At 39.8% G+C, this 15,000-nt stretch overlaps 1 protein-coding gene across 1 annotated transcript in view; it reads right to left on the bottom strand.

The window, feature by feature from the left end:
- Positions 1–15,000, bottom strand: part of LOC122246883 (uncharacterized) — a 115,029-nt gene that overhangs the window by 24,449 nt on the left and 75,580 nt on the right. The window contains 9 exon segments of the mRNA XM_086534326.1: positions 94–241; positions 791–912; positions 1,600–1,893; positions 7,328–7,612; positions 7,833–8,054; positions 10,598–10,852; positions 12,243–12,316; positions 13,133–13,274; positions 13,683–13,736. Coding sequence (XP_086390452.1) covers positions 94–241; positions 791–912; positions 1,600–1,893; positions 7,328–7,612; positions 7,833–8,054; positions 10,598–10,852; positions 12,243–12,316; positions 13,133–13,274; positions 13,683–13,736 — 1,596 coding nt within the window.

The raw sequence follows: 15,000 nt of genomic DNA, 5'->3' as shown, positions 1-15,000 counted from the left end.
ACATGAACAAAGACAACGAAAGAGACAAAGCTAGGATAGACAGACATATATACACACAGACAGACAGACAAATAAGGATCGAGGGAAACTTACCAAGAATCTCAACTTCCTGAGAGACAAACCCACTCTCGGACTCCGCCTCACAGCTGTAGACTTCTGAATCCGAAATGCCATCAAGCACAAGCACGGTCTCAGTCAGAACACGGTCGGATATGATAGCACGTCGCCCGTCTTCATCTCTCTAAAGTGCGAGGGAAGTGGTATGATAATAAGGATGGAAGGTTTACGTGTTCTCTGTTCGTTTTTTTTTTTTTTCTATCTATCTATATATCTCTCTCTTTCTTTTCCTCTTTCTCTTTCTCTTTCTATTTTCTCTTTCTTTTTCTTTCTCTTTCTCTCTCTCTCTTTCTCTTACCCTCTTACTGTCTTATTCAATCTATCTATCTGTCTATCTATCTATCTATTCTTCTCCTTTTCCTTCTCCTTCTTCTCCTTTAGCTTTTCCTTCTCACTCCCGCCTTCCTTATCTCTCCTTCATCTTCAACTTCTACTTTTCCTCCCTCCCTCCCTCCCTCCCTCCCTCCTTCTTCCTCTTTCTCCCTCCCTCCCCCTCCCTCTCCCGTCCCGTCCCGTCCCGTCCCTTCCATTCCCTTCCCTTCCCTTCCCTTCCCCTCCCCTCCCCTCCCCTCCCCTCCCCTCCCCTCTCCCTCTCCCTCTCCCTTGCCCCCTCTCCCTCTCCCTCCCCTCTCCCTCTCACATTCGTGCTTCACAATAAACAAAAGGATCTTACCTTCACCCACTGAACATAAGGCATGGGTACCCCCTCAGCAGCGCACGTCAGGTTCAGGGAAGCTCCTTGGGGTACCCCGATGGGCGTTTCCGGGAAGGTGGTGACTATGGGCGGGATCTCGTCTGGAGGAAAGTTATGGTGAGATGGTCAATAGTATGGTGGCTTATGTGTCGAGGGAGGGTGTCGTGTTCTCTCTCTCTTTCTTATTTCTTTCTCTGTGATTTTCTGTTTTTATGTTTCTTTCTTTCTTTGTTTTGTCTATTTTATTTGTTTGTTTGTCTGTCTGCTTTTTTCTTTATCTATCTATTTATCTCTTTATCTCTCTTTATCTTTCTCTTTCTCTTTATCTCTCTTTATCTTTCTCTTTCTCTTTATCTCTCTTTCTCCCATCTCTCATCATCTCTCTCTCTCTATCTTGCCCCCTCCCTCCGTCCGTCTCTGTCTCTCTCTATTTCTCTCTCTCTCCCTCTCCCTCTCTCTCTCTCTCTCTCTCTCTCTCTCTCTCTCTCTCTCTCTCTCTCTCTCTCTCTCTCTCTCTCTCTCTCTCTCTCTCTCTCACTCCCTATCTCTCTCTCTCTCTCGGTTTCTGGAATCGAGTTCCCTAGAGCTGGCTATTCCATGAAATACAACTTCTCGACTTGCATAAGTAAGCAAACTTATAATGTCAAAGATACTTGGAAATCGAAAGGGCATATTTGCCTCATAATCCACTAATATCTTTATATAAGCCTATTCTCTTTTATTCTTTGTTCTGCGTTTATTTTTATTTTTTTTTTAAGAAAATAGGGTATGATATATTACATTCTTACCGACATAATATTCATAGAACAATTCTGTTGTTGTAGATGGTGTGGTTGTTGTTGTCATTGTTGTTGTTGTTGTTGCAGCATCTGTTGTTATCGTGGATGTTGTTGTTGCAGCTGTTGTAGGTTCTTCAGTTGTTTTTGCTTCAGTTGTAGTTACTTCAGATGTTGTTTCAGTTGTAGTCACTTCAGTTGTTGCTTCAGTTGTAGTCACTTCAGTTGTTGCTTCAGTTGTAATTGTCAGTGCGACTTCTGTTGTTGTTGATGGCTCTAGCACTACAGTTGTTGTCGACTGTGAGCCTGATGGGAATGAACGCCATACTTTAGATTGGACACGACCCATTTAATTATTTGATGACTCTAATTTATCTTTTTGTATCCACCTCTCTCTTTCTCACTCGCTCGCTTATTCACTCACTCGCTCACTCTTTTTTATCATTGTTTCTTCTCTCTGTCTCTCTCTCTGTCACTCTCTTTCCTCCCCCTCCCCCTTCCCCCTTCTCCCTTCTCCCTTCTCCCTTCTCCCTTCTCCCTTCCCCCTCCCCCCCTCTCAACCTCTACTTTCCTTTCAAAGACATCCTTTCCAAAATCAAACGTGAATGTAAAAGCTGTTGTGACAACAAGATCAAAACATCCACCTGTACAGAGGAAGTATGGGATGAGCGATCAAAAAACAGGATGTAGTCGCAAGTTATAGCTGCTTCTAAAAAAAAAAAAAAAAAAAAAAGGACTGTTGTAAGTAAGGGTAGCGTCTACTTTTCCAATCTGTGTAGTCGTTAATTTTCTATTATTATTGTTATCATTACTTCAACTATATATCCTTCTTTTCATAAGAATAGAGTAAGCACAATTGAAGTAGAGTAAAATAGAGTAAGCCCAAAAAGAGAAAAGGAAAATAAAGTAAGCCCAAATGAAGAAGAATAAAATAAAGTAAGCCCAAATGATGAAGAGTAAAATAGAGTAAGCCCAAATGAAGAAGAGTAAAATAGAGTAAGCTCAAAATGAAGAAGAGTAAAATAGAGTAAGCCCAATTGAAGTAAATTAAAATATAAAAAGCCCAATTGAAGTAAATTGAAATATAGTAAGCCCTAATGAAATAAAGTAGGCATAGGTAGAGCCAGCAAAGTAAAATAAAGTAATCCCAAATGAAGCAAAACAAACTCAGCCCAAAGTAACTAAAATGAAACAAACTAAACGAAACAAAATTAAATATAGCAATCCCAAAGGAAGAAAAGTAAACTAAACGAAGCCCAACTGCAGTAAAATAAAGCAAAGTGAAGAAATGCAATCCCAAAATTAAGTAAAGTAAGCCAAACGAAGCCCAAATGCAATAAAACGAAGCAAAGTTAAAAAATACAATCCCAAAATAAATTAAGCAAACCAAACGAAACCCAAACGCAGAAAAATGAAATAAAGGAAACAGAGTCAAGTAAACCTAAATAGAGCCAGGTAAACCTAAACGAATCCAAGTAAACCTAAACGAATCCAAGTAAACCTAAACGAAGACAAGTAAACCTAAACGAAGACAAGTAAACCTAAACAGAGCCAAGTAAACCTAAACAAAGCCAAGTAAACCCAAACAAAGCCAAGTAAACATAAACGAAGCTAAATAAATATAAACGGAGCCAAGTAAACCTAGACGAAGCCAAGTAAAACTAAGCAAAGCCAAGTAACCCTAAACAAAGCCAAGTAAACTACAAAGGAGCCAAGTAAAACTAAACGGAGTCAAGTAAACCAAAACAGAGCCAAGTAAAACTAAACGGAGCCAAGCAAACCTAGACAAAGCCAAGTAAAATTGATCGAAGCCAAGTAAATCTAAACGGAGTCAAATAAACCATAATGGAGTCAAGTAAACCTACACAGAGCAAGTAAACCTTAACGAAGCCAAGTTAACCTAAACGAAGCCAAGTAAGCCTAAACAGAGTCAAGTAAACCTAAAAGAAGCCAAGCAAACCTAGACGGAGCCAAGTAAAACTAAACAGAGCCAAGCAAACCTAGATGAAGCCAAGTAAAAGTAAACGGAGCCAAGCAAACCTAGACGAAGCCAAGTAAAACTAAACGGAGCCAAGTGAACCTAAACAGAGTCAAGTAAACCTACAAGGAGCCAAGTAAACCTAAACAAGACCAAGTTAACCTAGACGAAGCCAAGTGAACCTAAATAGAGCCAAGTAAACCTAAATAGAGCCAAGTAAACCTAAACGAAGACAATTAAACCTAAACGGAGTCAAGTAAACCTAAACAGAGCCAAATAAACCTAAAAGGAGCCAAGCAAACCTAGACAAAGCCAAGTAAAAATAAACGAAGCCAAGTAAACCTAAACAGAGTCAAGTAAACCTAAACAGAGCAAAGTAAACCTAAACGGAGCAAAGTAAATCTAAACAAAGCCAAGTAAACCTAAACGCAGCGAAATAAATCTAAACAGAGCCAAATAAACCTAAACCGAGTCAATCAAACCTACATGGAGCCAAGTAAACCTAGAAGAAGCCAAGTAAAACTAAACGAAGCCAATTAAACCTCAACAGAGCCAAGTAAACCTAAACGGAGCCAACTAAACCTAGACAGAGCCACATAACGTAAATGGACCCAAGTAAACCTAAACAGGGTCCAGTAAACCTAAATGGATCCTAGCAAACCTAAATAGAGCCACGTAAACCTAAATGAAACCAAGTAAAGTTAAAGTAAACCTAGTCGAAGCTGAGTAAACCTAAACAGAGCCAAGCAAACCTAAACGGAGCCATGTAAACCTAAAGGAAACCAAGTAAACTTAAACGAAGCCAAGTAAACTTAGTCGAAGCCGAGTAAACCTAAATGGAGCCAAGCTAACCTAAACGGAGCCATGTAAACTTAAATGAAGCCAAGTAAACCTAAACGGAGCCAAGCAAACCTAAACAGAGCCACATAAACCTAAACGAAACCAAGTTAACCTAAATGGAGCCAAGTGAAATTAAACAGAGCCAAACAAACCTAGATGAAGCTAAGTAAAGCTAAGCAAAGCCAAGCAAACCTAGACGAAGCCAAGTAAACCTAAACGGAGCCACATATCCTAAATGGACCCAAGTTAACCTAAACGGAGTCCAGTAAACCTAAACGAAACCAAGTAAACCTAGACGGAGCCGAGTTAACCCAAACGAAGCCAAGCAAACCTAGACGAAGCCAAGTAAACCTAAACAAAGCCAAGTAAACCTAAACAAAGACAAGCAAACCTAAACGGAGTCAAGTAATCCTAAACAGAGCCAAGTAAAACTAAACGGAGCCAAGCAAACCTAGACGAAGCCAAGTAAAACTAAACAAAGCCAAGTAACCCTAAACGGAGAGAAATAAACCTAAACGGACTCAAGTAAACCTAAACAGAGAGAAGTAAACCTTAACGTAGCAAAGTAAACCTAAACGAAGGCAAGTAAACCTAAACGGAACCAAGTAAACCTAAACGGAGCCCGTAAACCTAAATGGTGCCATGTAAACCTAAACGAAACCAAGTAAAACTAAACAGAGGCAAGTTAACCTAGACAAAGCCAAGTAAACCTAAACAAAGCCAAGTAAACCTAAATGAAGATAAGTAAACCTAAACAGAGTCAAGTAAACCTAAACGGAGCCAAGTAAAACTAAACAGGGGCAAGCAAACCTAGACGAAGCCAAGTAAAACTAAACAAAGCCAAGTAAACCTAAACGAACACAAGTAAACCTAAACAGAGTCAAGTAAACCTAAACGGAGCCACGTAAAACTAAATGGAGCCAAGCAAACCTAGACGAAGCCAAGTAAACCTAAACAAAGCCAAGTAAACCTAAACGAAGACAATTAAACCTAAACAGAGTCAAGTAAACCTAAACAGAGCCAAGTAAAACTAAACGGAGCCAAGCAAACCTAGACGAAGCCAAGTAAAACTAAGCAAAGCCAAGTAAACCTAGACGGAGAGAAGTAAACCTAAACAGAGCCAAGTAAAACTAAACGGAGCCAAGCAAACCTAGACGAAGCCAAGTAAAACTAAGCAAAGCCAAGTAAACCTAGACGGAGAGAAGTAAACCTAAACAGAGCCAAGTAAAACTAAACGGAGCCAAGCAAACCTAGACGAAGCCAAGTAAAACTAAGCAAAGCCAAGTAAACCTAGACGGAGAGAAGTAAACCTAAACAGAGCCAAGTAAAACTAAACGGAGCCAAGTAAACCTAAACGGAGCCAAGTTAACTTAAACGGAGCCAAGTAAACCTAAACGGACTCAAGTAAACCTAAACAGAGAGAAGTAAACCTAAACGTAGCAAAGTAAACCTAAACGAAGGCAAGTAATCCTAAACAGAACCAAGTAAACCTAAACGGAGCCCGTAAACCTAAACGGAGCCATGTAAACCTAAACGAAACCAAGTAAAACTATAAACAAAGGCAAGTTAACCTAAAGGGAGCCACGTAAACCTAAATGGAGCTAAGTAAATGTAAACGAAGCCAATTAAACCTAAATGGAGCTAAGTAAACCTAAACAGAGCCAAGTCAACTTAAACAGAGCCAAGTAAACCTAAACAAAGCCAAGTAAACCTAAACGAAGCCAAGTAAACCTAAACGGAGTCAAGTAAACCTGAATGGAGCCAAGTAAATTTAACAGAGTTACATAAACCTAAACAGAGCTAAGTAAACCTAAACAAAGCCAAGTAAACGTAAACGGAGCCAAGTAAACCTAAATGAAGCCAAGTAAACCTAAATGGAGCCAAGTAAACCTAAACGAAGCCAAGTAAACCTAAACAAAGCCAAGTAAACGTAAACGGAGCCAAGTAAACCTAAAAGAAGCCAAGTAAACGTAAACAGAGCCAAGTAAACCTAAACAAAGCCAAGTAAACCTAAACAAAGCCAAGTAAACGTAAACGGAGCCAAGTAAACCTAAATGAAGCCAAGTAAACATAAATGGAGCCAAGCAAACCTAAACAGAACCAAGTATACCTAAACAAAGCCAAGTAAACCTAAAGAAGACAAGTAAACCTAAACGGAGCCAAGTAAACCTAAACAGAGTCAAGTAAACCTAAACAAAGCCAAGGAAACCTAAACGAAGCCAAGTAAACCCAAATGGAGCCAAATAAACCTGAATTGAGCCAAGTAAGTTTAAACGGAGCCACGTAAACCTAAACGGAGCCACTTAAACCTAAACGTAGCCAAGTAAACCTAAACGGAGTCAAGTAAACCTACCCAGGGCCAAGTAAACCTAAACAGAGCCAAGTAAACCTAAACGGAACCAAGTAAACCTAAACAGAGCCACTTAAACCTAAACAAAGGCAAGTAAAATCAAATGAAGTGAAGTAAACCTAAACGGAGTCAAGTAAACCTAAACGAAGCCAAGTAAACCTAAACGAAGCCAAGTAAACCTAAACAAAGCCAAGTAAACCTAAACAGAGCCAAGTAAACCTAATCGAAGCCAAGTAAACCTAAACAGAGCCAAGAAACCTAAACGAAGCCAAGTAAACCTGAACGAAGCCAACTAAAACTAACTGAGGCCAAGTAAACCTTAACAGTGCCTCGTAAACCTAAACAGACCCAAGTAAACCTAAACAAAGCCAAGTAAAACTAAATGGAGCCAAGTAAACCTAAACAAAGCCAAGTAAAACTAAATGGAGCCAAGTAAACCTAAATGAAGCCAAGTAAGCTTAAACAGAGTCAAGTAAACCTAAACGGAGCCACGTAAGCCTAAACAAAGCCAAGTAAACCTAAACAGAGCCACGTAAACCTAAACGAAGCCCAAAGCCACTCAGAAAACCCACCTGGATGCAGGAACAAGCGCACATGCGTGGAGAGCGTATCGGCGAAGTTGGTCGCGTCGCAGCGGTACTCTGCCCCGTCGTCGTCCTCCTGAACCAGCACGTCGAGGTGGTTCTCGGATCCTGTCTCCGTCTCGAAGCTCTCCGAAGGGATCTCGTCGCCGTTCTTGTACCAACTGAGCTTCGCCGGCGGGAATCCTCCGCTGCTGCGACAGATCAGGCGGAGGGGCGCACCGAGGTACAGTTCTTTTGTGCCGTCGTAGCCCTCGATCACGGGGATGCCGGGTGCTGTTGAACGTCCAACACTTAGGGTACTCAATTGGAATTACTTGGAGTTACTTAGAATTAGGATGGTCCTATGAAGTACTGGTAGTTACAGTTTTATACTTGGAAACATTGAAAGAGAGAGAGAGAGAATGAGAGAAAAGAGGAAAATAGAAAAAAATAAAATACTTGTTGTTTTTTCAATAAGAAAGTAAAAGGAGGGGACGCACGTTACAAGACCCACCTATTGAATTGTTGTAGATTCGGTAGAAGTACTCGTAGTCTGGACTGCGTGCCCCGCAGTACGATGAGGTCCTCGTCACGCTGTAGAGGTACTTTTCGTTGAATTTCTCCTCGTAGATGTAGCAGCGGTATTGCGGATCCCCGTATCTAAAGCCCGTTAGCTTCCCCACTAAGTATTGGGTGTTATCTTCACTCCATGTGGCTATGCATGAAACCTTTTCCGCTGGACAAAAGGAAGGAAGATGTTGTATAACAAAATTGTTGTATTTATATGTATGTTTGACCGTCTGTCCGGTTTATGATATGATTATACACTGGGAAAACTATTTGCAATAGCGTTTATACTTACTGAGTGATTAAACAAACGAGAAAGTGAATGAGATTTCATATAGATTGCACGTCAATAAACAGAAAACCAAATCAATTATATTTGTATCATTTCAGTCATGAACCCAAATTCCAAATAAGTTTTTGTTTTTCTGATATTTTTCCACGACCCAATTTTGGTTCATATATTACCTTCACGAATTTATTGAACGTCTTTTGAACATAATAACTCTTATTAACACTACTATCCATCCTACATGAAAAAAAGGTTAATTTCCGCACCCTCATTTGATATATTGATATATAAATAATTCATCGTATTGCAATATATACACATGGTTAGTATACATTTTCCTATTCTTATGACTAACTTACTTTGAGCCGTTGACTCTAACTTACTTTAAGCCGTTGACTCTAACTTACTTTGAGCCGTTGACTCTAACTTACTTTGAGCCGTCGACTCCAACTTACTTTGTACCTTGATGTAGGTGACCCAGAAAGGCAGAGAGAAAGACACAGCATACACGCACAAAGAGAAAGAGAGAGAGAGAGCGAGAGAGAGAGAGAGAGTAAGAGTGAGAGAGATAGAGACCAGTTCCAAACCATGTAATTTGTAGCATTATAGTACATTGCCTATGATGTTAATACTTGCAGTGTGTCTCATTCTATCCTGAATTAATACATAATACATTGTCATTCTCTAACACAGTAAGGAACTAACTGTATTAAATGTTTGAGAAAATATGTGCTAAAGTATTGACGGAAGTTTCTCTAACGTATAGATAAAAGGTGTGTGTGTGTGTGTTCGTGTGTGTGTGTGTGTGTGTGTGTGTGTGTGTGTGTGTGTGTGTGTGTGTGCATGCGTGTGCGTGTGTGTGTGTGTGTGTGTGTATGTCTGTGTGTGTGTGTTGTAACAACCACGATCACAATTCATCAAAACCAAATACACATACAATAAGAATATACCGGTAACAGCCTAGTTATATACCTCAGTGTATAGATACTTTGATCATATGGCACCTGTATCATCACAAACACATCACGTCTCTCTCTAGAGCGTGCGCTGTTGTCATGGAAACACCTCGCCGTTACCTCAGACTAGCATCTAGTTTGCGTCTCTAAAATGGACATTTTTTGTTTTTCTTGTTTGATACTTTATAGGAAAAGGATTTCATTCAGTAACAAGATGTGCCATATGGGAAAAGAATAGATACTGGATAAAAACTATTAACGTTTAATTGCATTAGCCAATCAAAAATTAATTACGTTGATTTATCACAAATCAGCATTGGCCTATCAAAACTAAATTATATTGTTCTTTCAAGACCAAATTGTAATGGTATCTAAAAAGAAATTATACAAATCTCTAAAAAATAAATAATATTAGACTCTAAATAACAGATTATATTGGCCTCTAAAAGATTATAGTGACCTAAAAAATAGACTATATTGGCCTCTAAAATAGATTATGTTAGCTTCTAAATAGATATATTATATTAGCCTAAGAAAATAAATTACATTAGCATAAATCATGTTGGCTTCAAAAAATAGATGTTAGCTTCTAAAAAATAGATTATATTAAACTCTAAAATAGATTCTATTGGCCCCTGAAAAATAGATCATATTAGCCTCTGAAATAGATTATATTGGCCCCAAAGAAATATATTATATTAGCCTCTAAAAATAAATTATATTGGCCTCATAATGTAGATAGATTATATTGACCTCCAAAAATATATCATATTATCTTCTAAAAAAGTAGATTATACTGGCCTCTAAAAATAGATTATAGTGGTCCCTAAAATTACATTATATTAGCCTCTAAAAACAAATTATATTGGTCAAAATATTATAGTGGTCTCTAAAGACAGATCGTATTGGCCTTTTAAAGATAGATTATACTAGCCTCAAATTATGTTGACCTCTAAATGTCGATTATAATGGTCTCTAATACATTATATTGGCCTCAAAATGGTACATCATATTGGCCGCATAGATTAATTATATTACTTAACCTCTCTTGGAGTTTGGGTTATTAAGGATAGAGCACTTTATCGGATACTTATGATCAAGAAATACTTTCATGTTACTCTGCATAAGACACGTGTTGGTAAGGTCCCTTAGGATCTTTGTATGGAGGAAGTAGAGTATGATGTCCAATACTTACGGTATGGGAATGCGTCCTGATTGTAGAGAAAATGGCGCGGTGTCCAATTCTTCTAAATTCAGAAGGTATAGGAAATAGAACACGGTATCGGATACTTACAGCAAAGTGACATAATCGGGATGTATTCGGAATACATAAAGCGTGGCATCGGATACTTACGGTGAGGGAATGCATTCGGACTGTAGACAAACTGAACATGGTGTCCCATACTTACGGTAAGTGACATGTCCCTGGATGGCAGAGAGAATAGAGCACGGTATTAGGATACTTACGATAAGGGAACACATTCGGGCTGGTTTGCTTGGGACACGGGTTGTACCGGAAGAAGAGCGTCGTGTCATCGTTGATAGAGGTGAGCTTCGAATGTTCGAGATCGCAGACACCAAAGGGCCTCTGGAACGTGAACGATCGAGGGCCAGAGAACGGACAGATGGTGGATCCTTCTTGCCTGATGATTGTGATTTCGCTCGAGCTCTCCTTGGCGGACTCGCACAAGGCCTCGGCGTCTTGTTTCGACTGGCACCTGGCTGGGGAGCGGCAACACGTAAAACAGCTCATTAGTCATGCATTTAAATATCATGCGGATGCCATATGATGAACGCGTGAGTGTAATGGATTCGTATATATAGAACAGTTTGTTTAGGGTGTGTAACTACGTATGCTAGGGTTAACGGAGGTCACATGAATTAGTCAGATCGCGTTCTTTGATATGCAAATGAGCTCGACGTCATATGGAAACGGCGCCAGAATCTAATTTGAATGTTTCAGCGAGTGTAAACATTCAGAAAATGAATTAATCACGACTAGATTATCGGGCTACGCCGTTCTGGGGCTTTGTACCAGCTTTCCTAAGCCAGTCAATAGAAACACTTTTGTTCATCACAAAGCATAAAAGAAAGAAGAGAGAAGCGTGTGATGTCAGTGCAACCACTTGCAGACAAACATATACTTTCATGAGGGAAAGAGAGAGAATGTGTGTGTATGTGTGTGTGTGTTTGGTTGTGTGTGTGTGTGTGTTTGTGTGTGTGTGTGTGTGTGTGTCTGTGTGTGTTGATGTTGATGCTGGTGCTCATGTTGATGTTGATGTTGATGTTGATGATATTGATATTGATGCTGATGCTGATGCTGATGTTGATGTTGATGTTGATGATATTGATGCTGATGCTGATGTTGATGTTGATGTTGATATTGATATTGATATTAATGTTAATGTCAATGTCAATGTCAATTCCAATGTTAATATTAATGTTAATGTTAATGTTGATGCTGATGCCGATGTTTATGTTTATGTTAATTTTTATGTTAACGTTTGTGTGAATGTTTTTGTAAGACTTTTCGAGAGAAAGGAAACTCGTCAGAGGAAAAGAGAAAAATAAAAACTTACATAACATCAAAGTAATGATAATGCGAATCAGAAGATGATCAAACATTGATAACACCGGTAACACGTGATTCGCTAGTTGAGTGCAAGAAGGGTCCATTTTTTAGTGTGGCCTAATTAACGTGTCTATTTTTTTCTTTTCTTTTCTTTCTTTCTTTCTTTTTTTTAATGGAAAATGGGAAAATGTCTTTTCTCCTTGCCTTGGATATCAGAAGGGGGTGGGGGTGGGGGGATTGTTCTTCCTTCTTAGTTTAAATGTTAGGTTTGGTTATTTTTGTTATCTTTGTTATTATCATCATTATAATATTTTTTATTATTGTTCTTATCATTATTATTATTGATGTTATCATCATTATTGTTATCATTATCATTATTATTATTATTGACATTATCATTATCATTAACGTTATTGTCATTATCATTAACATTATTATCATTATTACTGTTAATATCATTGTTGTTGATAGTGTTATTTCTCACTATTCTTTTCGTGTTTGTTTTTTTGTGTTTAATTTAATGTTGATTAGTTGACTTACATTTTCTGTAGACCATGAAGTTCTCATGTTTCTCGTCGAAGACCAAACATCTTATGCAAGCCTTTCTTTTTCGTCTGAAAACAAAAACAAAAATATAAAAATATATATAAATAAGATTATGATGGGCTATAATTTGCAAAGTATATTGCATTGTTGGTGTAGGTGTAGATATGATGACTTGCAATTTGATAGATTTTTTTTTTTTATATATGAAATATGTTTTATAAGTGTATCTGTCTATCTATTTATCAATCTGTTTGTTTATTTATCTATCCATACCTCTTTATCTGACAGCCTATCTATTAATGTTTCTATCCATGCATTAATCAGTGAGTGTATCTATCAAAATATCTTCCCATCCATACATCTTTCCATCCATCCATCCATCCATCCATCCATCCTTTCCTTCCCCCTTCCACCCGCATACCCACTTACTCTCCCTCCTTCCCTCTCTCCCTCTTTCTCTCTCCCCACCCGCCCTCCCTCCTACCCTCCCTCCCTCCCTCCCTTCTTCCTCCCTCCCTCCCTCCCTCCCTCCCTCCCTCCCTCCCTCCCTCCCTCCCTCCCTCCCTCCCTCCTTCCCTCCCATCCACCCTCCCTTCTTCCCCTCCCCCTCCCCTCCTCCCTCCCACCGACCCATCCCCACATCCTCCCTTCCTCCCCTTCCTCCCCTCCCTCTCACCCACCTATCCACCCACCCATCCACCCACCCATCCACCTACCCTACCCATCCACCCACACACCCAACCCTACCCCCCATCTACCCTACCCACCCTTTCCCCCACCCACCCTACCTATACCCACCCACCCACCCACCCTCCCACCCTACCCACCCCCCCCACCCATCCACCCACCCTACCCCCCCATCCTTCCAACCCACCGATCCTTACGAGAAGTTCAGAAGGAAGGCATTGAGGCCAGGCATGGCGGACACGCAAGATCCTTTTCCGAACATTTGTCTCGTGACAGAAAACTCATCGAATCTTCCAGCTTCCAGCCACTCGCCTTCCCAGTGAGAGGGTAGAGTACATCCTGTTGAGAGAGAGAAAAAAAAAGAGGAGGTTGAATTAGCAGGAGTGGGGGTGGGGTTGTGGGGGTGTGGGGGGAGGGGTGGGGTGTTAAGGGTTTAGGGCAGCTGTTTCTTAAAAGTTATTATTTTTTTTTAAGGCCTGATACCCCTGAACCTGAGACTCGTTTTTCAATATTAACCCGATTTTTAACTCTTAATTTACTATAAATAGAAAAAAACAGGATGGGTATGAACAAGCAACTGAATTCTTATAAATCATCCTTATCTATACTAAAAAAAATATGGCAACCATTCATTATAGTTTGTTTTTTTTTTCTTTTTTTTTTTTCTTTTTTTTTTGCTGTTGATAGACACGACTGTAATAATCAGATCTGTGTCGTTGCTGTTGATTTCTGTTGCAAGAATCTTACCTCCAGTCTCGTCCTCTTCCTTCTCTAATGTAGCATTGATCCCTGGCGGAAGATCTGCCAAAGGGGAGAGTGAATTCAGATCTTCATTAGTGAGTAAGCACACGCACATTTATACACGTACATAGACTCACACACGCACATTCGTACACGTACATACACTCACACACGCACATTCGTACACGTACATACACTCACATTTATACTCACACACGCACATTCGTACACGTACATACACTCACAAATGCATTCGTATACGTTCATACACTCACACACGCACATATATACATGTACATTCTCTCTCTCTCTCTCTCTCTCTCTCTCTCTCTCTCTCTCTCTCTCTCTCTCTCTCTCTCTCTCTCTCTCTCTCTCTCTCTCTCTCTCTCTTTCTTTCTCTCTGTCTTTCTCTGTCTCTCTCTGTCTCTCTTTGTCTCTCTCTGTCACTCTCTCTCTCTATCTATCTATCTATCTATCTATCTATCTATCTTATCATTCTAGCATGCTATCATACTATTTACTTATCATACTGTCTACTTATCATACTATCTATTGATCTATCTACTTACCCATCTAACTACCTACCCATCTATCTACACTAGAAAATAGGTCTTGATTCGAGCTATGACACTCCAACTTCGACTCTTAATCATAACCGAGGTCTTCTTTGTACCCTGAATCTACCGTAACAGTTTGGGCGTCTTCGCGAAGTTTCCGGTTTCGCGATCTAGTTCCTGAAGCTCTTTGAAGCTCCCTCTGAGCTACAACAATGGGGGAAGCCAAGAGCCCAAGGTTGCCGGACCTTGGAAGTTCGAAGGAGGAGGAGATGGGGGGCGGGGTTAAGGGAAGAGGGAGGGGGAAGGGAGGGTATGTACTGGGTTTGCTTATTTATTTATGTTTAAAGAAGTCTGGTTGATTCATATTAAAAAGTGGTGTGGCTTCTTATATTGAACACAAAGTGCGTTGGTAGAATTAAGATTCGAAGTGATTTCTTTTTAATAGGATAGCATTATAGAAGAAAAAAAATAAAAATATAAATGCCGCACCAACGTAAGTGTAGTCACTAGCACAAAGTCTGGTGAAATTAGCCCCGCCCCTTCCTCATCACTCCTCCCCAACTAGCCAATCAGGTCCCTCGCATTCACTCGCCATGATTGTGATTGGTTGCAGATATGCTGTATAGAAAAGGGGGATAATTTTGCCTTGCAATGTGCCGATGACTAAGGTATGCAAAGTATGAGAGAATCACCCATCCACTAGTTTGAAGATAGGATATGAATTAATATATCGAGGCCACATTGGCGGATTTTGGCACTCTGACACC

This window comes from Penaeus japonicus, unplaced genomic scaffold, assembly GCF_977035675.1.
Source record: "Penaeus japonicus unplaced genomic scaffold, GWHDUDI00000001_assembly GWHDUDI00000041, whole genome shotgun sequence".
Classification (NCBI taxonomy): Eukaryota; Metazoa; Arthropoda; class Malacostraca; order Decapoda; family Penaeidae; genus Penaeus; species Penaeus japonicus.
Note: the sequence above shows the minus strand (reverse complement) of the source record. Positions and strands in the feature narration are given on the sequence as shown.